Source organism: Squalius cephalus, assembly GCF_949319135.1.
Source record: "Squalius cephalus genome assembly, chromosome: 22".
Taxonomy (NCBI): Eukaryota; Metazoa; Chordata; class Actinopteri; order Cypriniformes; family Leuciscidae; genus Squalius; species Squalius cephalus.
In genome coordinates this window covers 1520352-1548005 of record NC_137143.1, presented here as the reverse complement: position 1 = coordinate 1548005, position 27654 = coordinate 1520352, and the positions used below count along the sequence as shown (strand labels likewise).

At 40.2% G+C, this 27654-nt stretch overlaps 1 protein-coding gene across 1 annotated transcript; it reads left to right on the top strand.

Annotated features, from left to right (window-relative positions):
• Positions 1-302: 302 nt before the first annotated feature.
• On the top strand, positions 303-11311 carry slc6a1b (solute carrier family 6 member 1b). Its single transcript, XM_079856881.1, has 15 exons — positions 303-655; positions 1442-1800; positions 2018-2149; positions 2254-2354; positions 2442-2551; positions 2805-2937; positions 3408-3542; positions 3619-3722; positions 4125-4249; positions 5406-5518; positions 6549-6680; positions 7632-7734; positions 9377-9477; positions 9561-9728; positions 10789-11311. The coding sequence occupies exons 2-15, from the start codon at positions 1566-1568 to the stop codon at positions 10894-10896; spliced, it is 1800 nt and encodes a 599-aa protein (XP_079713007.1). The 5' UTR covers positions 303-655; positions 1442-1565; the 3' UTR covers positions 10897-11311.
• The last annotated feature ends 16343 nt before the right edge of the window (positions 11312-27654 follow it).

The following is a 27654-nucleotide window of genomic DNA, read 5'->3' as shown; positions in this document are numbered from 1 at the left end:
CAAATTTGTTTAATAACAGCAGGCTGTGCTTTAAATTTGTAACATTTCTTCATGTATTTTAATAAAAGAAACTGTCTGCGCCAAATGCATTCACAGGTTTATTAGAGCAACTTCCGACAAGACTAACATTATTGCACAATTAAATCGTAATTACAGTGAATGGGCAGTGTCCGTCAGTTGATAAAACACACGATCTCTCTCAAACACAGAGCAATGCAAGTTGGTCAAAAAAGAAAAAGAAAAAAAAAAAGAAAGGAAAAAAAAACATACAAAGCATATAAAACGCGCTGAGAAGAGAAGGTGGCCATGCAGTGTCTGGGATTTCAGTGGTGGAGATGTTGTGTTCGGGGAGGGTCGACTTTGAGCTGACATTGAGAGTGACGGTGTGTGCTTCATGTAACATCTCTGGACGCTCACGGTAGAGGAGCTGCTCCTGTCTCTGGCTCTTTCCCCTGTCCTTCAGCACCACACAACTGGACAGCACCAGACAACCAGACTCTCACTCACCTTTCCCCTCAGGATAGCTGTTTGCCCTCTTGACTTTATGGAAACATTTTGCACTGGTTTGGACAAGTAAAATTCCAAGAGTTGGAATTTGAGAGGAACCCACGGATACGCGCCGCCGCAACCAAACTGGCAGGAAAACTGTTCCGGTGTAAGTAGATCATGTGTAACTGCTATAAAACTAGCCATTTTAATGCTTTTGTTTTCATAGTTTTGGGAAAATCTGAGTCATTTGAAAGCTGAACATTTAAAACGCACCGTTTTAACACACATCTGCCTGAGTTTTATGCTTGTAAAACGCGATGTTTGTGCGCGCATTTCAGACTTGCTTGTGCATGTTAGTCGGATGCATGTTAGTTTTTGTTTGATCAATATTTTAGTCTCGCACTCATTTATCCGATTAAAAAGCTGCGAGTTTACAGTTTAGCTCGACTTTTTGAGCCCGCGTTTCAGCGCGAGCGCGAGACGCGTTTGCAAAAGCCCAGAGTTGCGCGCGCTTGGAACTTAGAACATTCTAAATTAGAATTTGACGACATTATTCGAACGGTTTGACATAACGTGTGATCTGTCATTTGGATTCGAGGGAAAACGACTTAAAAATCCACCGTTTGAATAATTTGAATTCAGAAATGCATGCAAATACTTTGCCCTCTAGTAGCCTAACTATTTTGCAAACCACCGCAGAGAAGTTTTAGATAACAGAAATGCACATCATCAATTCTTAGTTATGTAAAAATAAAGAAATATGTACAGAGGCGCTTTTAATGCCGCGCGCGCTAAACTCACATGCAGTAATTTGTATTTTATTTAGTATGCTGTTTGCTTATTATTTTTTATTTTTTTTTAAATCATCTTAATATTATTGTATTAATAAAATGCATGTGACGAACACAATAATGTGTATATCTAAATGACCCTTTCTCTCAATGGTTTCCAGGTCAGTGTCAAGCTTCATTGGCGTTTTTTGACTCTAATCGTTGGTTAATCGAACCGCGAAGCTGCTGTCTACGTGGACCGGTGCTGAACTCTTCCGTCCGACCGCCAGGACCAAACCCAGAGACATGGCCACGAACGGCACCAAAGCCTCCGATGGACACGTGCTAACAGAGGTCAACGAAGCGCCCACCGCCAATGACAAACCAAAAACTCTGGTGGTTAAAGTTCAGCAGAAAAAGGACATTCCTGACAGAGAAACGTGGCAGGGGAAATTTGACTTTCTTCTGTCATGTGTTGGCTATGCCATTGGACTTGGCAATGTCTGGAGATTTCCTTATCTATGCGGAAAAAACGGAGGAGGTAAAGAAAAAAAATCCCGGTTGTTTTTACCATGTATTACCCCCTCGAAACAAACGGAGTAAAATAAAAAAATAAAAATCAGATTTCGAAAATCACTCACAGTAACATGTGCGCTGGATATCATTGGAAGCGCAAAAACAGCGCTAAAAACAGTGGATTTTATAAACGGATGCATATTTTGAATGTGTCTCATTATATCACTCTTCTGTCTGTATAGGGGCGTTCTTGATTCCCTACTTTTTGACCCTCGTATTTGCTGGGATCCCGTTGTTTCTTCTGGAAACGTCTCTCGGTCAGTACACGTCCATCGGGGGTCTCGGAGTGTGGAAACTGGCCCCTATGTTCAAAGGTAATAAACCCTGTTTAGACGCGTGTAAATGATGCTGTATTTCAGTCTGTGTCCTTCCAAAAATGATCTGAAATATGGTTATTATAGCGCACATGTTTCCATAGGTGTTGGCCTGGCAGCAGCAGTCCTGTCGTTCTGGCTTAACATTTACTACATAGTCATAATTGCATGGGCAATTTACTATCTGTATAACTCATTCACCACAGTAAGTACATGCTGTCAGGTATCAAAATAGCTCATGACTATGACTAGACTAGGTCTGAAATGTCCTGTTTGAAATGTCCTGTTTCAGGAGCTCCCCTGGAAGTCTTGTGAAAACCCTTGGAATACAGAGAAATGTTTCTCAAACTACAGCCAGGCAAACACTATCAACATGACGAGCGCCGTCGTGGAGTTCTGGGAGTAAGGGCTTTTTTCTTCTTCTGTGAAACGCTTTGGTATTCAAGCAACATGCAAACACTTTCCTTTTGTCCTCGGCCGTGTAAAAGAAGCAGTGTTGTTCCTCAAAAATGCGGCTATTGTGCTATTTTTGGCAAACGACCCAAGTTGAATGTTGTGCATCAGCAATTAGACTTGCTCTGTTTGTGGGTTACGTGGGTTGATAGATATGCATTCTATTCTTCTGCATTCTTTAATAATGTTAATTCTCTCTCAGACGGAACATGCACCAGATGACTGATGGTTTGGAGAAGCCGGGAGAGATTAGACTGCCACTAGCAATAACACTGGCCATCGCCTGGGTTCTGGTCTATTTTTGCATCTGGAAGGGCGTGGGCTGGACTGGAAAGGTAAGAATGCCCTTGCACACACAAACATGTACAAATTCAATTCACAATTTTCAATTCACATAGCACTTTTCACAATACTCATCTTTTCAAAGCAGCTTCACAGAAAATGCCAGAGTCCACATTACAATTTAATGAGAGATAACTGTCTAAGTTATGCATATCAAAATACAGTTAGCTAAAAATGTAATAATTTAAACAATGTAATAATTCAATGCAGAAACAATGAGCTCATTGAAGTAATGAATACTTGTTTGTTAACGTATGATTATGAAATTTAGAAAAATGTAGCATTGGTGCATGTTGATTAAGAATAAAAAAGAACAAAATTAGGCCTGCAATCAAGGCTTTGAGATCAGAATCTCTGCAAATAATGTCACGCTTTACGCAGCTCTCGAAATGCTTTTTCTTTAGATTATCGTTATCGCACAATATCAAAGCTTTTTCCTCAAGGCTGTTCATGTGTATTTCAGGTGGTATATTTCTCAGCGACATACCCGTATTTCATGCTCTTTATCCTGTTCATCCGTGGAGTGACGCTGCCTGGAGCGAAAGAGGGCATTTTGTTCTATATCACGCCCGAGTTCAGCAAGCTGAAAGAATCCGAGGTGGAGCGCTGTGTAATTATCATACCGTAATAGACGTGTTCTCACAGGCGTATAATCTGCTGATTTCTCTTCTTAGGTGTGGTTGGACGCTGCCACTCAGATCTTCTTCTCGTACGGCCTGGGTTTGGGCTCTCTCATCGCCCTCGGGAGCTACAACCCCTTCAACAACAATGTTTACAAGTATGCAGCAATTGTAAGATTTATTAAGGGGCATTCAAAATGGCAACTCTAATTTGATCTGTACAGACACAAGCTTGACAAGTCTTTTCTTTGTTTTGTATTTCGAATCAGCCAAGCATTTCTGAAACAGTTTTTGCCTACACAAAATGCTTCCTCAGTGTGATAGATAGATAATATTCTCTTAAAAATAAAGGGTTTTTGCAGTGATGCCATAGAAGAACCTTTCAGTGATCAGTTCTTAAAATAGCCTCTTTTTTTTTCACTTGGTATGAATTTATTTCTATATTTATTTTTGCAATGGGTTCTTCATGGAACCATCAATGCCAGTAAAGAACCTTTATTTTTGAGAGTGTAGGATAAATAACTAAACGGTTGCTCTTCATGCTTTCGTCTGTTTCTCAGAGATTCTATCATCGTCTGCTGCATCAATTCCTTCACCAGTATGTTCGCTGGGTTCGTCATTTTCTCTATCGTAGGTTTCATGGCTCACATCACACAGCGGCCCATAGCAGACGTGGCTGCGTCAGGTAATTATGATGGATTGATCATCAGTTGATCACTGGATAAAGACCTACTTCTAGAAGTTACACAGTGTTTTGGCATCTGGTGTCCTCTATTAGTCAATGAGCAACTATACGCAGTCTTGCATATCATGGTAGCACAGGACTGTACAAACAAATGGCACTTTCCATGAGTATGTGCATGATTTTTTATTTATTTGTTTTGCATTAAAGTCACAAACTAATGAACCTAGCACAGTACCTAGTAACAAAAAAATCATGAATAAGGCCTCAATCATCACGATTGCATCTAATAACCAAAATCAAAACCATACAACGAGCTGAAATTGATATAATCTGCTGCACTGTTCAGTTCATTGCTGTAAAATGTGTTTTTAATTATTAACTAATTGAAATAAGCAAAAAAAAATGTAATGTTCAGATCTGTCCAACATTTTGCACATCACCGTTATATTATTTATTCCCTTTACAATATAAACAAACTCAATTATGCATTTTGCAGGATCAACCATCAACCCTGCTACCAAAATTATTGTATGAAAAAAAAAAAAAAATCAGAAACAAATATAGATATTTTAAATGACTTATATATAAATTTTGTTCATTTATTGTTTAATAGAAAAAATAATAATCCAAAAATATTGAATGAAACAATAATATGAAAATACCAAGCGTCAGACATATCAGGGTTTTTAGTAACAGGGTTGCAAATATTACAAACATAAAAAAAACGGCTATTTTTAATATTTAGTTTGAGATTTACAGTTCCGATATTTTCTAGCGGTTAAGCATCTCCTTTCAACAAACCTTTGATGAATAAAAAAACATTAAGAGTTTTATGTTTTGAATATTATATTACTTTTGTCATGGCTTGAGTGGCTTTCAATAAGTGCATGACAAAGGAACATCACTAATAAAGTCTTTAATTATAAATCAAACCAGGAACATGCAGGAGATAACAGGAACAATAATCATTCAAACAGAACATAGACAATACCAGACAAAGGGACTGAATGAACAGAGGGTTTAAATACACAGGGATAAATAACGTAACCAGAAACATAATCAAAAACCAAAGTGAACACACATGTTCCAGCTGTAGTCCTGTAAATCTGTGCCATCATACGCATGGAAAAGGCATTAAGCGTGTTGTTTTGTCCAGGGCCGGGTCTGGCGTTCCTGGCCTATCCCGAGGCCGTCACACAGTTACCCATCTCACCTCTCTGGGCCATTCTGTTCTTCTCCATGTTGCTCATGCTTGGCATTGACAGTCAGGTAAAGAACACGCTTCACACAGGCACACTACTGTACATGCTACTGTTTTCAGGCATGCATAGCCTTTCATTTCCATTCTTTTTTAAATGAAAAAGCTAGAGAAGGGAGATACTTCATTTATTCAAGTCAAATTATATCTCTCTGTGATACTGTAAATATCCCAGACTTTTAGTAGAAATGTGCAGTGCATGTTCAACTTTCTGACCCTTAAAATCACAGTCTAACAATCTAATGTCCTGAAGGGATCGTTCACACAAAAATGACTTTGTTCATCTTCAGAACACAAATGAAGATCTTTTTGATGATATCTGAGAGATTATCGTCCTTTTATTGACAGACTACGCAACTACCGCTTTCAGGTGGTAAATGCATCATAAAGTAATCCATGTGACTCCAGTGGTTTAAGCTCAATTTTATGAAGCAACGCGAGTGATTTGTTTGTGCAAAAAACATAATTTACCACTTTATTTACAAAATATTAATCACAAACATGCAATCACGAGAGCACCGCGATGCATGTTGTGTTGACGCGAGAGAAGACGTTGTTGGAGAGTAATATTTTATAAACAAAGAACTGATGAGAATGTAAATGTGTACTTGAAATGCAATGTAAGTCGCTTTGGATAAAAGCGTCTGCCAAATGCATAAATGTAAATGTAAAGTGGTAAATTATGGTTGTTGAGGTTAAAACACTGGAGTCACATGGATTATTTTAATGATGCATTCATTTACTACCTTACCTAAAGTGGTAGTTGCGTAGACTGTCAATGGAGGAGCAGAGATCCCTCAGATTTCATTGAAAAGATCTCCATTTGTGTTTCAAAGATGAACGAAAGTCTTACGGGTTTGGAACGACATGAGGGAGAGTAAATAATGACAGAATATTCATATTCATTCAACCCTTTAATGTGAAGCATGATTTTCTGAATTCAGACAGTATTTCTGACTTGAATAAAACCAGTCTGTTTAGAGATGACCAAATCAAGCACATGTTTTCAATCTCCATGTAATGCTCTTGTGTTGTGTGTAGTTCTGTACGGTGGAGGGATTCATCACGGCTCTTGTGGACGAGTTTCCCCGTGTGTTACGAGGAAGACGAGAGATCTTCATCGCTGTCGTCTGCCTGGTGTCGTATCTGATCGGCCTGTCAAACATCACACAGGTGAACGCACACATCTCATCTTTAGACCGGTTTCACATCGCGCTCTGAAAAGAGCTGGAGGCTGATTTTATTCTAAAGCGTGGAACGGGATATATGGTAAAAATACATAAGAAGGGCAGGATAAGAGCTCTTGAAGTTGCATTAATGGGACAGAAGCATTTGAGAGTTGTGATGAATCTGAAGTGTTCAGCCACTATATAACCTCAAACTGTTACATAAACGCCAGTGAAGACTTGGACACTGCAGAACATATCTAGGAATTATTATTATTCAGTAAATAAATACAGCTGTGCTATAGTCCCTGACTTAAACTTTAGGGTAAGATTAGATATGTACAGGAAAATAATGGAAAAAGGCTTTTTGGGTTTGTCTTTTAAAGTCAGCATAAAGTAATGATTGTATATGATTGGACAATTAAACTTGTCATGATCCAGTCCATTTCTATTGGGTTTTCTCTTCCTGAACATGCAGAAACATTTTTTTTTATTACTTTTTTATATGCATTTTGATCATTTATTGTTTATTTAATTTAAAAAAGATATATTATGTACAGGAAAATAATGGAATTAGACTTTTTGGGTTTGTCTTTTAAAGTCAGCATAAAGTAATGATTGTATATGATGATGACAATGCACTACAATGCCATGATCCAGTCCATTTCTATTGTGTTTTCTCTTCCTGAACATGCAGCTTAACTTAGAAATGCTTCCCATTACAGAAGTAAAATATTGACCTTAATAAAGAACACAAGTGCATGTGGTAATACAGCAACTCATACATGTCAGGCCAGTCACGTGACTCAACAAAGCAGAGGAGAGAACGCTTGATTTGCTGATTGTCATCGCTGTTACCATGTTGAAACCCGCTAACACTGCTAACTAGATGAGCGCGGCTTTCTAAACCAGTCTAATCCGCACGGCTTGCTAACCATGGTGATTCTTCTCTCCACAGGGTGGTCTCTACGTGTTCAAACTGTTCGACTACTATTCTGCCAGTGGAATGTGTTTGCTGTTCCTGGTCTTCTTTGAATGCGTCTCCATATCCTGGTTCTATGGTAAATATGCCAGAAAATTATAATAAATCGATGCATTTCCTTTTTTCCAAGCCGATATTACATTGTTGAGAAGTTGATATTTCAAGTGACCTGACATTTAACATGCATTTTAAAATATTTTTGTGAAAATGACATCATTTATGAAGTGAATACATCTGAAATATGTTAATCTGTTTATCACACCACAGTGAGTCATTGAAATCAAAGAATGCTTTGCTTATAGGTTTTCGTAATTATTAATTCATTTGCTTTTTTATTCTTCACATCCAGACACAACACACAACGCATGCTAATTATTATCACAGATAATATAATTCATGCTAATCTCGGTGCCAGACTCATTTCCACAGTCAGTTGATTTGAATGAATATGAACCTGTAGAATCTTAATTGTTGTGCATGGCAGGCTTGATTATGCAAACTACAGCACCGTTCTATATTTGCATTTATGAAGCGAGGCGCAGACCTCCAGTAATCCTCCACAAACTGCTCATGCATTGTAACTAGGAATGGGCATTTTTCACAAATATTGCATTCAAATATACAAGCTCATCAAAATCGAATATTCAAATATTAGTTTATTTAAATGACGTTTAACTAGAAAGATGTTATTTCTTTATTCATCAAGTTTCTTGATGCACAAGTTTCCGATTAGCCAATATACACAACAAGCTTGCATTACATCTTAAGGTTTTATTTTAGTTGAAAACATGAAACAATATGTGTAAACAAAAAATATAAAGAACAAAAGCATTTGAGCTCTGCGCGAACGGGGAAACGCTTATAAAGCAAGCTTTAGTAAGATCCTTTTCATTTTCATCATCTAAGTAATTCCAAACTTCACGAAAACATTATGAGATCAAATACAATCCACTTGTTAAACACGCTCCACAGCGCCACCCAGTGCCGTCACTTATAACTGCGAGTTTTAGTGCTGGGGATTTATCATGGATTTACAACCAGCAAAGCAAATTTATTTTTCGAATAATAATGACTAGGGGTGTAACAATATATCGTGTCACAATATATCACAATACAAAAATGCAACAATATGTATTGTGGATATTGTCAATATGCATTGTGTATAGAATTACTGTATGAGAAAATTCAAGTTTTGAGAGTTTTAGTGTCAGAACTACATTAAACTACTATATAATGTTGAATATAATGTATAATAATGCAATGGGGGAATATGTGTGTGTCCTGATAATGCCAGATGTCTGATGTTCCCAGTAAAAGTGTCCTACATTATTATAAATATATCTAGTCAGTGACAGTGAAAGCATATTCATCTACAATAATTCAGTGTTGTCAGCTTCAGAATCATGAATATTGTTATTCTGGTGTCTCTATTGTCCTGTGCTTTGGGTTTCAACACCAAGTCCAAGTCTATTCATTTACACACACAATGAAACACCAAATTTAGCATTTTAATCAACAGAATAATAAATAAACAGTTAATTTGTTTTGTTAACCTTTTACCAGATGTCTTAGAGTATCGCAATAATATCGTATCGTGAGTTCAGTATCGCGATATGTATCGAATCGTGACATGAGGGAATCGTTACAGATCGAATATTCGTGCACACCCCGATCGTAACCGTGTAACTCGCCTCTTAATTGTTGTTTTGTGCCTGTTTCAGGTGTCAATAAATTCTACGGCAATATTGAGGAGATGATTGGCTACCAGCCCTGCATTTGGTGGAAGCTGTGCTGGGTGGTTTTCACTCCTTTGATTGTGGGGGTAAGTTGATTCACCGAGTCTTTGAGCACCGGAAGCATCTTCGAGATGCACATACAGACTGATGTGTGTTCCTCCTGTCGTAGGGTGTGTTCATCTTCAGCGCCGTCCAGATGGTCCCGCTTAAACTGAACAATTACGTGTTCCCGAAGTGGGGGCAAGGCGTGGGCTGGTGCATGGCCCTGTCATCCATGGTTCTGATCCCGGGATACATGGGCTACATGTTCCTCACCCTGAAGGGCTCATATAAAGAGGTATCGCTGCCGTCTGCATGTCCTCGCAGCCACAGGTGCAAGTGTCAGGGAACATGAAAGTCTCTCCACTGACGACAGTGGGGGAATTGATTCAGATTGCATGCATTATTAATGCAAATGTTCCAGCATGGGGCGAAGCATGCACTGTTTCTATTTCGTGGCTATTGGATTCGTTTTAATTGCATCAAATTAGTCTTCACTTCTTGCCATTTGAGCGTGCAATCAACGACTTGGACTGATTTTAGAAAGGAGAGATTTTGCTGAAGGTGTTGTTCACTACCTCAGGTTTCCAAGACTGGTGATTGGGAATAAAGAGCACCAATCTCAGAGCTTGTGACAATCCTCACACTCTATTTTAGATTTGGCTTCAATTACATCCTAATTGTACCAATCAAGGTCATGATTTCTGCTTTCACTCTTGCATTAGTACGTTCTTTACTGTACAATTTAAAAAATCCTGGATTGATTCAACCCAAGTTTGGGTCAAATATGGACAAACCCAACCATTGGTTTAAAATGTTTTATTTCAAATTTGGCAACACTTGATCCACTAATACTAACACTTTATTTTCTCTTTACTTGCACTTCTCTTCTATTCTATAAAAAATTAAAAAACTGTGTCAGATTAAACTGGGAAGGGTCACAGCACTTGCATATTGTTGTCCTGTTGTTAGATCAAGTGTTTCTATTGCTCTCCTCGTTTGTAAGTCACTTTGGATAAAAGCGTCTGCTAATTGATTAAATGTAAATGTAAACCAATGGTTGGGTTTGTCCATATTTGCCCCAACCATGGGTTCAAACAACCCAGCATTTTTAGTGTAGCTGTAATTTTATTGTTATCAAAACACAAGTTTAAACAGCATTTACATTTTTCATTATAACTGGATCAAATAAATTTAAAATAAATTTAAATTTAAATTTAAATAAATGCATAAAAAAAATATTACAGCATAGGCTACCTGTCTATATACTCTCAATGTCCATCAATCCCACGAAGGACTTTAGAGTGTAGTTAGTCTTTCCCGAGATGGCAGCTGACGACTTTCCTTCCCGTTTGCAGCGCCTTCGGATAATGATTCAGCCCACATCGGTGGTCCGGGCTCAAGAGAACGGACCCGAGCAACAACCGGAAAACCCCATCCCAGCCAACGACGAGGCCTACATCTAACCACCGTCCTCCTGCTTCACCCGAATTATCAAAGGTCAGCGTTCAGAGAGAGAATTAAAGAGTCGATCACAACCAAGGACTTCCACGTCTAAAGTATATTCACCTACCTCCGAGGGAAAACCAACCTGATTACAGTTTGACTTCTTTTGGTACATATATATATATATACGTATGGTCTAAAAAAATCTATCCAGCAATGTTCTATGGTTAATCTGTATTTCATATGCAAGATATTAGTCTTTCTAAAAACAAAAAAAAACAAAGGGTCACAGTGTAAGCACAGGATTTAAATGATAATTCAAGATTTGGCGTCCCAATGTAATTCCAACAGCGCAGTGTTAATTTGATATTACATGTAATTAATGTATTAAAATGCAGTTGTAGGTTAGAATCGAATTGTATCTGATTGTATCTGAAAAAAATAATATATATATATATATATACTATATCTATATAGCTATATAAAAGCAGAGAGTAAGAAAATGGGAGTGTGCAACGGGCCGAGACTGAACCTTGGACGTCAAGGTTAAATAGCCAGAATACACTTTTCAAGACTCTAGAGTTTCAAACAACCCTTTCTCCCGTTTAGCCCTTGGGCCAAACCCTGAAAAGCACAAGACCAGTATGGATTTGGGTTTACAAACGCCCCGGGCCGTCATGCATTACCAGCCGCGGGGGCAAATTGACGTCAAAAAAGACTGTTACGATTTTTTTTTCATTTTTTTTCTAAGACAAAAAATAACTTTGTATGTGTTTTTTAGAATCATTTTAGTACATGTTTTCTATGTAAGAGTAAGAAGGACCAAATTCATGTTTATGCTACTGACAGATCTGAAAAACTGTTTTGCGTCGCGCCGTATCACTGCACAGGGTCCGAAAAATCGTTTTTTTGGGGCAGACGTACCCCGCCAAACCACTGTTAATCCTGCTCACCACATTTGCGTGCCACTCCTCAGGAAAAATGGCGAAAGTGACCAAAATTTGCTCTCCTGGATCGAAAACGATTATAGCTGTGAGCAGCCTTCAGCGAATAATCAGTCCTGAGCAGAAGCTATAGTCTGTTGCCATGGTTTCTAGGGTCATTTTTGTTGAAAACCAGCACTATGTGTCAAAAACAGACAAAGCCGTCGTTCGAATGAGGAAAATGTGAAGGAAAATTATGTTCTTTTTAAATCTACAGACTAGTTGGGCAATAAATCATTTACATTAAATAATATAAAGGCATATATGTGTGTGTGTGTGTGTGTGTGTGCATGTGAGAGACAGAGAGAAGCGAGTGTTTTATTTCCACTGTTTTATTTTGAAATGCCACTGGTGAAAAGCACAAAGCTTTAAGTTCACAAGCCACAAAGGTCTCCGAAACTGAGCACTGTTAGTCTGCTTCTACGGCAGCTACATGTGACAGACATCTGGATTAATTAGTCGATTTATTCTCTGCAAGACGTCTGATGAAAATGTGCAATCAATAAGAGTTTTTCTTTTTTTTTCTTTTTTTTTTCTTTTTGGTGAAATTGTATAAATTTAGCATTCATCAGATTTCTCTCTGAAACAATGTTGTAAAACTGTACCGTGTAAAAGTACCTGTGGATGTCCGTTTTGAGGTTTTTGTCTTGTTGAAGAACCTTATATTATTTGCTGTTTACTGCAATAATGCATCGATCTCAGAAACTAAAGCACATATCTTTATGAAATGTAAAAAAGAATAGTAATAACAAATGAATAACAATGATGGAAGATTATAAGACAAATAGATAATATGTCTAGTCGAACAAAATATTGTTTTGTATATTTCTAACTGTTTGGGCCTAATGTAAAATATTATATGTAAAGAAAATATATATATAATAAATGTCTTTAGATGGTGTTATATAAAAGCATGATTGCCATATGTTATCTGATTTAAAAAAAAATAAAGTATTATAGATTATAATGTGTGCTTTATGTCTTGTGTCAAATAATTATTTGGTGCTTGTCAAAATTTCATTTTATGGTTAAGTTATTATTTATCATTTTCTCCTGTTATGACATTGCTAAATACATTTTAAAAAGGAGCAGAAGAACGAGTTTGGGTGCACAAACATTAAAGCTTTGATCATTAAAAATCATATAGAAATAAGCAATTTCTAGTTTTTAAGTGCTCAGATTTCACAATATGAGTGATTATGTATATGAGACAAGAAGCGTGATGATAATGGTTTCCTCTGACCTGTTCGTGGACTAATAGATGCCCTGGTGGATTCTGTCCAGAAAGTCCCAATGGAGCTGCGTTATTAAACTAGTTCTGATTGTCAAATATAACAACTAATTATTTATGTACCAAAATCTGATGATAAAATTAAATTATTAAATGCACGCTCACAGTCTAAAATATTCCATACAAACCTTCCAATTCAGAATGCAATCACAAATGCTATTTCATTGGAAGTCTGTTCCTCAATTATTTGATATTTTAACTGATGTCCATATGATTCAGCCTAGAGGTTACATTGCAGATTTCCATATTGTGATATTCCCCGTGGCCCACATTCACCACCGCTGTGATATAATAGCTTGTGCTTGTGGATCCAATTGGCATGTTAAATGTAGTCTGGTGGGGGGTTGATCAGGACGAGGCGTTAGGAGTCGTCTGAACCACTGACAGATGTGCTGGAGGGAATCCACTTCAGGCACAGCGCAAACTACAATAAATCTGTTTCAATAAAGCATTACTTCAGAGACAAGCCTGGAAGCCTAATAACTAAGAGCCAAAATTCAACTGGCACTTTAAAAAAAAAATTAAAAAAAAGTATGGATTATTATTATTAACATTATTATTTGTACTGGCCTAAACCAAAATGTTAAGCCTTAATGTAGGTGTACGCCACATATCTGTGACATTTGTTCTATACTGACATTTAGCCTTCGTCAAATACATTTTTTAAGCTGCGACTAGCCATTGCCGATCAGTCCTAAATGTTGTTTAGATAAATAAATGTGTCCAAACACACACACACACACACACACGGGTTTATGCTCTTATCAGTGTTTTGCACATGGTAGGCCAGGATATGCATTGTTAGCTAAGGCATTTATTCAAATCATTTCAACTGTATCTTGATGTTACACACACATGCCTAGTAAAATATATTTATGTGAAATGTGTAAAACCGACAGGTGCAGAGTATCTAATCTATTCTTTTCTCTGTTAGTTCTTCTAATGAATTGGCCTGTAGAATTATGATGGCACTACAGAGGACAAATGAGGAAGAAACGGATGAGGATTTAACATCAGTAAGAGCAGAGCGTCTGTGGCGTGTCATGACACATCAAACATTGATTTTTTTGGGGGGATTTTTTTTTCTTTTTTGGCATGTCACATTTCTGCATGTTGTATTAATTAGTATTTTGAATTGGTCTGTCATTTAGTTTCTTATAGTTTCTTTGTCATTTTTTGGTTTTGACAAATCTTTTTCACGGCTTTTCACAGTCAGTGCTGTAAAAGCTGGGATGAAATAATCTCTTTATTTTGTACTGCCTTTGTTGATGTTGAATGGACCAATAATGTTTAATTTGTTATCTTAGTTATTGCAGATGATCTTTTTTTTCTGTTAAATATTCATTGTTTTCATGCATCCATTCATCATTTATTATAAAGTCATTGTCATTGTATGGAGAAGAGTGTGTATGGTGTATGAATATAGATGGTGTGTTAACCTGAAGGTGGCCCAGTTCCTTGCAAGGTTTTTTTCTTCTTTTTTTCTTTTTGTGCAAAAAATGACTCAATTTCATACATACTGAGGAAGAGTAAAGCACTTCGAAAAATGTATATTCCTTAATGTTAGTTAAAAAAATTACGCTGTTCATTGTTTGTTCATGTTAGTTCACAGTGCATTAACTAATGTTAATAAATACAACCATTAATTTTAATAACGTATTAGTAAATGTTAAAATTAATATTAACTAAGATTAATAAATGCTGTAGAAGTATTGTTCATTCTTAGGACATGTTAACTAATGTTAACTAATGAAGCTTATGTGTTACCGTTTTTTCTTTTTTTTTTTTCTTTTTTTTGGCTGGTTCCCTGCGTGAGATTCTGCTGGGCCAGCATAGGTAAAAAACACTAGCCCTAAATAACACTATAGTGCAGAAAGTGTAAATGGGTATGTGTAAATGTTGGTTTAAAAAAAAGCTTTAAAATCTAAATATTTATTAGATTAGCCAATGCAAACAAAATAAAATTACTTACAGCACGGTACATTTGAAATAACAGTTGTTCATTCCTGGTAGATAATCCAGCTAAAACCAGCTTTTGTTTGTAGGTTTGTTGTAGAACATGTTCTGGTATCTAACTGGTCCAAGCCGGTGTAATGGAGGCCAGTTAGTAAAGAGCTGTAAAGCTCGCTCCCCTGGCCTCAGGGCGGGTGCGAGTCGGCCCGGGTACATTAGTGCCGCGTGACCCAGATAGGAGTGTGATTTAGGGGGGTGCGTGTAACGGACCAGTGCATGAGTAGATTCTGAGGGGTTACAACACTGGTATCTGGTTTGTTTCTGGTCAAAATGGTTCACCAGCTCAGCAAGGCCCACATCAGTTGACAATCAAATTTGTAGGTTAGCTTGGACTTCAAAACTGTTGATCATGACTTTTTGATGTCTAAAGCTCCATCTCTTGATTTAGTTACATTCACACGTTTATAGCCTTGTTTATAAAACATTTGTCACCGAAATGCCGGAACAAGTTTATCTTTCCCTCACAACCAAATAACACACTTATTTGGTGACATGGTTGATTTCGTGGTCTAAAAACAAAATGACAGCGCTGCCGACGGCTTCCGTAACCTGAACGAAGCATGTTGATGGGTGTTGCTGTTGCTCTGGTTGATGTGTGTGTGTGTGCGCATGCTCTTCCAGGAGAAGTGCCCATACATGGAATCCCGCCCTTTATGACGTCATACAGGGCCATACTTGAAAAAAAAAAAAAAACTTTCTGAAACTTATACGATTCCTGAAGGAGTGTATTTGGCACAGAAATACTCCGTCATATGTCCAACTAATTTTTTGGAACTTGGGCCATGTTTAGCATTAGAGTCCAACTCTTTAACAGTGTAAATAAGTCAGAATGCATGAAATAGCTTTAAACATCCCCTTTAAGTCGTCCCAAGTAGTTTTTATCTCCATTGGCTCTGCCCAGTTCCAAGTCATTCAAGACGTCCAGGTTCTCCAAGTCATTGCTGGTCACGCCCGACTCCAAGTTGTTGCTGGTCAAACTTGGCTCCAAGTCTTTGTTGTCCAGCCATGAAGTCTCCTTCATCATGGATGGTCCCGTCCAGCCTCCCTCTCCCTCCTCCGTTGCCAAAGACAGCCTATTCCTCTGTCTCCCTTCAACCCCTCGGCTCGTCCAGTGGTTCCGCCGTGCTGCCCGAATCCGCCTTGGGCTCCCAGTCGTCAGCTCTGCCTTGGAGTGTGGATCCCTCGGCTCCACCTCAGCCTTCCGACCCATCGGCTCCACCTCGGCTCAATGCTCCCTTGGCTCCACCTCAGCCTTCCGACCCATCGGCTCCACCTCGGCTCAATGCTCCCTTGGCTCCACCTCAGCCTTCCGACCCATCGGCTACACCTCGGCTCAATGCTCCCTCGGCTCCACCTCAGCCTTCCGACCCATTGGCTACACCTCGGCTCAATGCTCCCTCGGCTCCACCTCAGCCTTCCGACCCATCGGCTACACCTCGGCTCAATGCTCCCTCGGCTCCACCTCAGCCTTCCGACCCATTGGCTACACCTCGGCTCAATGCTCCCTCGGCTCCACCTCAGCCTTCCGACCCATCGGTTACACCTCGGCTCAATGCTCCCTCGGCTCCACCTCAGCCTTCCGACCCATCGGCTACACCTCGGCTCAATGCTCCCTCGGCTCCACCTCGGCTCAATGCTCCCTCGGCTTCACCGTGATCCATCATTCAACTGTGGTTGCACCAATCACTTCTGGTCCCCCGGCTCTGCCTCATCCCTCCAGCCCTTTGACTCCACCGGGCTCTTCCTTTCCTCTGGCTCCAGCCTGGTCTGCTGAGCTTTTGGCTTGCTTATTTGGGGACACTTAATATTCAGCAATATTACTGATTTGCCTGCATTGACACCATTATTTCTCCAGAGCGGCTATATATATATATATATATATATATATATATATATATAAATGAACTAAATGTATAATTTTTTACAACAAAAATGAACCATCACTGAACTTACTATGCTGGACTATGACACTGTTTTCTTCTAGATCTGCTAGATTTTCCTGTTATCACTGTAAAAGCACTATATAAATGAAGGTGACTTGACTTGACTGAGCCCCCGTCTTCGCCGTCCCACGAGCCTGCGGTTACGCCTCGACCCTCCAGTCCTTCAATGTCACCCCAGATCTTCGGCTCCACCTGGATCTCCACCTCCATCAGCTCCACCTCAGTCTGGCTCCACCTTGGCTCTTCCCTCTCAATTCCTATTCAATTCCTAATATACTTTTAAAGTTTGAATCTCATTACAAGCATATATTCTGCATTGTGCATTATTTGTGTGAATAATAGGCTTAATTAATTCCAGCCACTCAACCCCACCTCCCCCAAAACACAGCTAACCGGCCACCGTCACAGCTTTACAACTGTGCACTGGTGAACTGGCACGGCTAACTAGGTAAAGCAGAATGATATATGTACTATTAGCAATAATGTCAACTGCAAAAACTTGCCTTGCTTTAAAGACCAGACCGCGTTTACAAGCGTATCAGAATATGTGCTAGGCAAAAGGCTAATCCCACGAGACCAGTTCTCCGTTGTGCACTGGCTACCATATTACACTCAAAATCTTTCTCTCAAATTAAACATGACAAGACAAAAACTGATTAAAATATACAGTAATTAATACTGCTCTGAACTAGGCCATTAGAAAAGTTAAATATCAAGGTCGCATAAAACCACCATGGAGTTTATGAAGTCCCCCTATCATAAATAACACATCTTGCAAGAAGTTCAGCTCTCTAAATTAGATTTACAACATTAAAAAAAACTACAATTAGGAACTCCTTAATCTTACTGAAACATAAACCGCTTTGTAATGAATAACTTACTAATTTACAAAGGTCTGGTTGGGCATGATACTGCAGCTCTGCAGACACTGCAATTATAAAGAAATAATTTGCATGTGCATAAACTTAACCTATTAATGACTGTCTCAAATGCGACGGATGAATGTTATCTGTGCATTTTCCCCCCACTTACAGTAACACGTTTAACCTTCTTCTACTGCCAGTCAATGTCAGTGTCAGACATCACAAGAGGATCATATTGAAGAAAAAATATAATGTTTCGCACAAATGGTTCTTAATTTAGATCTTTATTTTCAGCACCCTCCAAAGGTTTCTGAGACATTATTACCATGTAACACACCTATTATTGTCAGGCTTCTTGGGTGGATGAAGTAGGAGACGAACACGAAGATTATGAATTCCAAGGTTTTAATTATCAATATTAAACAAATACAAACAAAAGGGAGCGTGTGCTCAGAACAATGAAAACCTAACATTCAACATTGACCGACAAGTGAAGAGTGAAAACCAGGAACTTAAATACACACACAGATGAATACAAGACAGGTGATGCAGATAATGATGATGAACAGGTGGGTAATGAAGGGAGTGAGTTCAGGTGTGGAAACAAGTAGGATTCTGGGAACTGTAGTGCAGACAGGACGATGACAGACAGTGAATGTGACATTACTCCCCCCTCCCGGTAGGCGCGTCCTCGCGCCGTAGAAAGACCAAAGGGGTGGGAGGGTGGACGCCCTGGAGGCTGACGGGGAAGACAAGGCAAGGGAGACAAGGCAGGAAGCCTCCAGGGCGGAGCAGACTGTGGGTGTGGTCACGGTGGAGCAGGCTGTGGGCGTGGCCAGGACGGAGACGACCCCTCGGGCGGCCACGGCGGTGAGGACCCCTCGGGCGGCCACGGCGGTGAGGACCCTTCGGGTGGCCAGGGCGGTGATGTCCCCTCAGGCGACCACGGCAGTGAGGACCCTTCGGGTGGCCATGGCGGTCCGGACCCTTCGGGTGGCCATGGCGGTGCGGACCCTTCGGGTGGCCATGGCGGTGCGGACCCTTCGGGTGGCCATGGCGGAGAAGACCCTTCAGGTGGCCACGGCGGAGAAGACCCTTCAGGTGGCCATGGCGGAGAAGACCCTTCATGTGACCACGGCGGTGAAGACCCTTCAGGTGGCCATGGTGGAGAAGACCCTTCAGGTGGCCACGGCGGTGAAGACCCTTCAGGTGGCCATGGTGGTGAGGACCCCTCAGGTGGCCATGGCCCCTCGAGTGGCCAGGACGGAGCCCTATGGCCCCCCCCCAAAAAATACTTGGGAAAAGTCCCGGGTACCAGAGAGGGCTCGGTGCTGGGCAGCGATGAGGGCTCGGTGCTGGGCAGATCCAGCGATGAGGGCTCGGTGCTGGGCAGATCCAGCGATGAGGGCTCGGTGCTGGGCAGATCCAGCGATGAGGGCTCGGTGCTGGGCAGATCCAGCGATGAGGGCTCGGTGCTGGGCAGATCCAGCGGTGAGGGCTTTGTGCTGGGCAGATCCAGTGATGAGGGCTTTGTGCTGGGCAGATCCAGCGATGAGGGCTTTGTGCTGGGCAGATCCAGCGACGAAGAGGGCTCTAAGCTGGGCAGGACCAGCGGCGAAGAAGGCTCTGAGCTGGACAGGACCAGCGGCGAAGAAGGCTCTGAGCTGGGCAGGACCAGCGGCGAAGAAGGCTCTGAGCTGGGCAGGACCAGCGGCGAAGAAGGCTCTGAGCTGGGCAGGACCAGCGGCGAAGAAGGCTCTGAGCTGGGCAGGACCAGCGGCGAAGAAGGCTCTGAGCTGGGCGGGACCAGCGGCGAAGAGGGCTCTGAGCTGGGCGGAACCAGCGGCGAAGAGGGCTCTGAGCTGGGCAGGACCAGCGGCGAAGGCTCTGAGCTGGACGGGACCAGCGGTGAAGAGGGCTCTGGGCTGGACGGGACCAGCGGCGAAGAGGGCTCTGGGCTGGACGGGACCAGCGGCGAAGAGGGCTCTGGCGGGCCGATGAGAGGAGGAAAATCGCTGTCAGTCACAGGCGCGGCGGGCACGACGCTTACTGCCTTGGTCTCGGCAGATCTGGCGTGAAGTGCAGGCTCGGCTGGACTGGCGTGAAGTGCGGGCTCGGCTGGACTGGCGTGAAGTGCGGGCTCAGCTGGACTGGCGTGAAGTGCAGACGGTGACATGGCGTGCCACGGGAGGAAGCTCTCCAGACAACAGGAGAGTGCCTCTCTCCAGTCCTGACCGGAGAGATCTGGAAGCTCCCTCGGGTCGACTTCCTTCGCCCCAAGTCGGTAACACGCCTTGATTATTTCGTCATCCAGCGCGCAGGAGGCAGCAAGAGGGACAAACCCCCAGGTGAATTGGAACAGATCGCGGCTATCCCGAGCCAAAGCCGCGATCTGTCCAGCGAGCTCCCAGCTCATATTGTGGTCGGTCAATCTGTCAGGCTTCTTGGGTGGATGAAGTAGGAGACGAACACGAAGATTATGAATTCCAAGGTTTTAATTATCAATATTAAACAAATACAAACAAAAGGGAGCGTGTGCTCAGAACAATGAAAACCTAACATTCAACATTGACCGACAAGTGAAGAGTGAAAACCAGGAACTTAAATACACACACAGATGAATACAAGACAGGTGATGCAGATAATGATGATGAACAGGTGGGTAATGAAGGGAGTGAGTTCAGGTGTGGAAACAAGTAGGATTCTGGGAACTGTAGTGCAGACAGGACGATGACAGACAGTGAATGTGACAATTATATGGAATTATTTTAAAAACCCAATGTTGTAAATGAAGCTAGTTTTAGTCCTCACCACCTCCACTGATACTTGATTACAACTGTGTGTCTACCAAAGCATATTTCCTGATGCCAGCATATATTTTCGATTGTGTGTAATCGGAGCGCCACTTTACTCAAAAAGCCAGCAGGGCAACAAGGTCCAGAGCGTCTTTATCTATGCCAAAGTTGAGCAAAAATAAATAAATAAAAATTAACATTGGGTAAATCGTTCTACACTGTCACTTTTACCCAGCTGTCTAAGCAGGTGTAGGGTGTGATATCACGTGAAAACTATGAATTGATTGAAACTCAACAATTTCCATTACAGATTCTCTGTTCTTTGTACATAAGAAGTTAAGACACACATGACATACAATCAGATCTCAAAGGCTTGCTAACATCACTGGCTGGGATCAAATCTACAGTAATAAAAGTCTACATGATAACAGGCCCCAATTGATTGATTGATTGATTGATTGATTGATTGATTGATTGATTGATTGATTGATTTTTGAGTGAATTTACAACCCAAATGAGTTCATAATGGGGTGATCATTTCCTCTCCCTCTTCTGATAATAAGACAAAACACTATAACATTCTCCCTAAGGGTGAGAGAAATCAGCTGAGAGCAAAGCACAGTCTCTGGCGGTCTAATCACTTGTGAGATTGAGTGATGGCATCTCCATTTGCCTCCTACTATTCCGTTCTAGCGCTGCACACACACTGAGAGCCTCGGACATGCTACATTAGGCACCTAATATATAAGGAGCTCATAGTCAGAGAAAAAAATTCAACTTTCACATTCATCTTATATTCTCTTGCTGAAGGAGACTGCAAGCACAACATTTGAATACGAACAGGAAAAGAATCCAAATGAATTAAAGATATTGTTTCGTCTGAATTTATCAAATAAATCCGATTTACATGATTCTCTGGAATACTTTCTGATAAGTCAATCACACCACTGGATTTATTTATTTGTATATAATATGTATATTTGACTGTTGGTCTCTCTCTTTAAATACAAGCACAAGTAAGGCCTTACACCACTGAAAGCCTTATATTAGTTAAATTGTGTCTTAAGAATGTTATTCTCATGTTACCGACTACAAAGACAATGATAGCTGTGGTTTTATGCTGTTGCCTTGAAAAATCATATTGCAATAATTCAATTTTTTCCTGCATTAATTTCAGCTGCAATTGCACAGTCACTTAGAATAAATTCATTTGACGATGAAATTAACGGCAAATTTTGCTGCTGATGTGGACACTGAACTAAACATTTATAAGTACGAAAAATTGCTACTGTATAGTGAAGCTTTCTGCTGTCATCAACTAAACCAGCAGGGAATGCTGACTGACGGACACCACTGGTTTACTGAAAGGAGATAAATGAAAGTGTGGAAAGTAAAAGATAAAGGTGTGCAGTTTCTAGAGAGCTGTAAGAAACTAATGATGCAAGGTATATGACAAACTGATTTTGTTTGCCTTTAATTGTATCTTCCCCTAGTGATTAAACACTGCTATTTAAAGTTTATTGCATAATGTGAAGACACAAAGCAAGAGCAGAATGTTGCAAGACATTGCAATTAGAATCACTGATTAGAAACATGGAAAAAGTGAATATTTTTTATATTTGGTGGTTTGCATTCCACTCCATCTCACAGACAGTGAGATATGATGTAAATGTTGCCATCATAGGAGCAGCTGCTATAAACTTTGTTGTTAATCAGGTGAGTCAAAATTGTTTTCTTTAATAATCCATATTTTGTCACAAATGCGATTGATAGAATTCGACATGAACCTAGAACATTATTGTTTTAAACCCCGCCTCTCTGTGAGCTGCTCTGCTCTGATTGGTCAGATGGCTCAGTCTGCTCTGATTGGTCAGAAAGCAAACGCTCATTATCATATCTGAATCTTTTACAGTTTGATCTTTAAAACTTTGCAGACCTTTTACATTCACAAAAAGCTCTAATGCACACTACATGAAGGATAATATCCTAAAAAGCAATTCGTTTGACACAATACAAATTCTGCATGAAATCGCTTTTTCAATCCTTGCCAGAAAGTAATCACCACAAATGTGTGGCCACAGTTCCTATTACACCTTCAGTATAGACTGCTCTCCACATAGTGACCGGATCGATGTTTAAACACATCCGTCAGGCTCTGAACGGGAAAGGCATGTCAGGTCAGAGCACAGGGTTTGGTGCGAACATGGAGAGCTGGCGGCTCGCTGTAATTAGTGCTGCCAATCAGTGAGATGTTGAGATGTTGAGCGCTGATCGCAGGTGAAAGCTCAGCTGATGTAGAAGACTGATGTATCCACAGCATGGGAACCAGTGAAGTCATGCCTGTCAGAACCGTCTCCCATCAGAAGACGTTTATTCTAATTACAGTCTGACGGCAGAATTAAACTAGCCCAGAGACTCACTATTGCCACAGTGTCAAGAACGGAAATACACAAAATGGTACATCTGGGAAAAGGGGAAGCTGAAAAAAATGGTTACAGTTTTTGCTTACACACAAAATCCTTACTTGTCACACAATTTCCGAAACCTGACACTCAAACACCAGAAACACACACCAAAACTGCAAAACCATACACTAATGTTCTGCCTTTGACTCAGTTTTCAATTTCATAAAACACTTTTTGCAACCCACAACACACAATTCTCTATGTAACACACAAAAATCTAACAGGAAGTCTCTTGATTTCCTTTTTCAAACACAACCTGTCAAAACACCACAGTAATTCATCAGTTCCTCACACACACACACACACACTCACACACACTCCTCACATGTGCAAACACTCATTGCTTTCCTGAACACCAGCCAATCATGGCTTTAGAATAGGCCTATAAAAGGTCAAAGGTCGAGTTATAGGTCTTTCGGACTGTGTAATACTGTATTCACAACCACAAATGCTTACAGTAAAAAATACAAATAGTCAAGTCAAGTCAAGTCAAGTATATTTGTATAGCGCTTTTCACAATACAGATTGTATCAAAGCAGCTTCACAGTATTAAATTAAAATAATACAACAAGGTTTGTTTCTAGTGGAATTTATTGATTGATAAAATAAAATTAAATATCCCCAAAATATCCCCAACTGAGCAAGCCAAAGGCAACAGTGGCAAGGAACCGAAAAACTCCATCAGGTGACCTAATGGAGAAAAAAAAAACCTTGGGAGAACCCAGGCTCAGTCGGGGGCCAGTTCTCCTCTGGCGTTTATGAACTAGAGACCGGATTGTAGTTTGAACTGTAAGATTAAAAATATTATATGAATGCCTGGCCGAAAAGATGCGTCTTTAATCTAGTTTTAAAGGGTAACTAAACCCTAAACCAACTTTTTTTAGTGAATGATCTGTAAGAATGTGGCTTTATTAGTGCTGTTCATTGATTCAAGTAATTTTTTTGACATTTGTGTTTAAAGTATTTTAATTTTACTAAATAGGGTGTAAAAATGTCTGAGTGCTGCCCTCTTCAGGTTGAACAGTGGCTACTGCAGTTGAATTTTCCTATTGGAAGTTGTGGTACACTCTGATGTCAGAGGGTACCAGCTAACCACGCCCTTGCCTGCAGAGAGATACGTCTCAGATGCACGCCCCCTCTCCACTGGGCTCTGCCTACTTTTCCAGCATTTTTCAAATATTGTCAGTGGGTGGAGTCAGGCTCTGACCAGGGGTTTAGTTACCCTTTAAACTGGGAGAGCGAGTCTGAGCAACGAACAGTATCAGGAAGACTATTCCAGAGTTTTGGAGCTAAATGTGAAAATGCTCTCCCTCCTTTGGTGGATCTGGATATCCTAGGAATGACCAAAAGCCTCGAATTTAGTGATCTTAAAGAGCGCGATGGATTGTAGGGCGATAGAAGATCTGTTAAATAGACTGGAGCTAAGCCGTTTAGGGCTTTATAAGTCAGTAGCAATACCTTGTAATTAATACGGAACTTTATAGGTAACCAATGCAGTGATGATAAAATCGGTGTTATATGATCATATTTTCTTGATCTAGTAAGAACTCTAGCGGCGGCATTTTGGACTAACTGTAGCTTGTTTATTGAGGATGCAGGACAACCGGCTAATAAAGCATTACAGTAATCTAGTCTCGAGGTCATGAATGCATGAACTAACTTTTCTGCATCAGAAACTGATAGCATGTTACGTAGCTTAGCAATGTTTCTAAGGTGGAAAAAGGCTGTTTTTGTAACATATGAAATATGATTTTCAAAAGACAGGTTACAGTCGAGTATAACACCCAGGTCTTTTACTGTAGAGGATAAAGTAACAGGACATCCTACGATGTTAAAGTTGTATTGTAAGAGGTTTTGTGGGCGGTTTTTTGAACCGATAAGTATTACCTCTGTCTTGTCTGGATTTAATAAAAGAAAATTACGCATCATCCAATCTTTTATATCTTTAACACACTCTGTCAATTTGGATAATTTAGCGTTTTCATCCGGCCGTGATGAAATATAGATTTGAGTGTCATCAGCATAACAATGGAAACTAATTCCATGTTTCCTTATAATATTTCCAAGTGGCATCATATATATTGAGAATAATAGAGGGCCTAACACAGATCCCTGCGGCACTCCATAGTTTACTGAAGTTATGATCGATTTTTCTCCATTTAAATAGACAAAATGGTAGCGGTCTGATAAGTATGATCTGAACCAGCTTAATGCTTGTCCTTGAACACCAGTATCATTTTGTAGTCGATCTAAGAGTATTGTGTGATCTATAGTATCGAACGCAGCACTAAGATCAAGTAAAACTAGTATTGAGATACAGCCTTGGTCAGAAGCTAAGAGTAAATCATTTGTGATTTTAACGAGCGCAGTTTCAGTGCTATGATGCGGCCTGAATCCAGACTGAAACTTTTCATAGATGTCATTTTCTTGCAAGAAAGAGCCCAGTTGAGCGGACACAACTTTTTCTAGTATTTTAGACATAAATGGAAGATTTGAAATGGGTCTATAATTTGCTAGATTATTATGATCTAATTGTGGTTTCTTAATGAGAGGTTTTATAACTGCCAGTTTAAATGTTCTTGGAACATAATCTAAAGATAAAGACGAGTTAATAATCTTGAGGAGAGGCTCTTCCACTACAGGTAACACTTCTTTCAATAGTTTAGTTAGTATAGGATCTAATAAACATGTTGTTGTTTTAGATGAAATGATAAGTTTATTTAACTCTTATTGTTCTATAGCTGTAAAGCACTGTAATTGTTCTTGCGGGGTGATAATTGAGGCTGAATAATAAGGCGCGATTGAAGATTGAACGTTTACAATTGTGGTTCTGATGTTTTCTATTTTCTCAGTGAAGAAGTTCATGAAATCATTACTACTAACCTGTAACGGGATATTTTGTTCGGGTGATGTCTGTTTATTTGTTAGTCTAGCCACGGTGTTAAATAAAAACCTAGGATTGTTTTGGTTGTTTTCTATTAGTTTGCGGAGGTGCTCAGCCCTGGCCGCTTTTAGGGCCTTTTTATAACGTGACATACTGTCTTTCCACGCGATTCTAAAGACCTCTAAATTAGTTTGTTTCCATTTACGCTCTAAATTACGGGTTTCTCTCTTTAGAACATGCGTAGTATTGTTGTACCATGGTGCTTTAATTTTCTCTCTGACCTTTTTTAATCTAATTGGTGCAACAATATCCAGTGTTCCAGAGAGAATGTTGCTCATAGTGCTAGTTAGTTCTTCTAATTCATCTGTTTGTTTGGGTTCAGGCAGCAGCTGAGACAGATTAGATAATTTGAGAAATTATCTATGGTGGATGGAAGGATTGTTCTGCCTGGTCGATAACGCCGCGCCGCATGACATATTACAGCAGTACGTAATATGCAAGTTACCATATAATGGTCAGTGACATCATCACTTTGTGGTATGTGGTATGATATCTATATCGGTTGGATCGGTTCCATATGATATAATTAAATTGAGTGTATGATTAAGACGATGAGTTGGTCCGGTGACGTTTTGCTTGACCCCAAAGGAGTTTAATAAATCTGTAAACGCAGCCCCTAACGCATCATTTGGATTATCTACGTGTATGTTAAAATCTCCAACAATTAATGCTTTATCGACATTGACCAATAGATCTGAGAGAAAATCTGCAAACTCTTTTAGGAAATCAGCGTAAGGCCCAGGCGGTCTATATACGGTAGCCAAGGCTAGAGATAATAGGGATTTTTTTCTAACATCTAAGAGCGTAACATTTAGTACAAGTACTTCAAATGAAATAAACTTATAACCCGTTTTCTGAGTAACATTGAGAATATCTCTATAGATTGTTGCAACACCGCGCCACGACCAATCAGACGGGGCTCATGCTTACAGGAGTATCCTGATGGAGTAGACTCATTTAGACCGAAATAATCATTTGGTTTAAGCCAGGTTTCAGTAAGGCAAGGTACATCGAAGCTATTATCTGTGACTATTTATAGCCTACGATCGGCCAACGAGCGACGTCTCGTGGTTCCATCCCAGAAAGCCACAAAATCACTTTCCAGAACATTCTCATTCACAGTTCCATGCTGGTGGAACGCTCTCCCCACCCTCATCCGGAATGCAGAATCCCTGACAACCTTCAAAAAACATCTGAAAACCCATCTCTTCCGGGAGCACTTAACCTCATAAAAAAAATAAAAAAAAAATTAAAAAAAAAAATAAATAAAAAAAAACACCTCCCCTTTCCCTCTAAACCTCACTTATCGGGCTTATGCTACTCTGAATAATGCCTGAACTTTGTATCTTGAACACTTCTTGCGCTGCTTTTTGTTTTTTGCCTCTTCATGATGACTCGCTTAATCTAGTCCTACTTTGTAAGTCGCTTTGGATAAAAGCGTCTGCTAAATGACTAAATGTAAATGTAAAAATGTAAATGTA

Coding starts and splice junctions, on each gene's coding strand:
- slc6a1b (XM_079856881.1), top strand. CDS start 1,566: ATGGCCACGAACGGCACCAAAGCCTCCGATGGACACGTGCTAACAGAG. Junction 2,552..2,804: donor GCCGTCGTGGAGTTCTGGGA/GTAAGGGCTTTT, acceptor ATTCTCTCTCAG/ACGGAACATGCACCAGATGA. Junction 2,938..3,407: donor GCGTGGGCTGGACTGGAAAG/GTAAGAATGCCC, acceptor TGTGTATTTCAG/GTGGTATATTTCTCAGCGAC.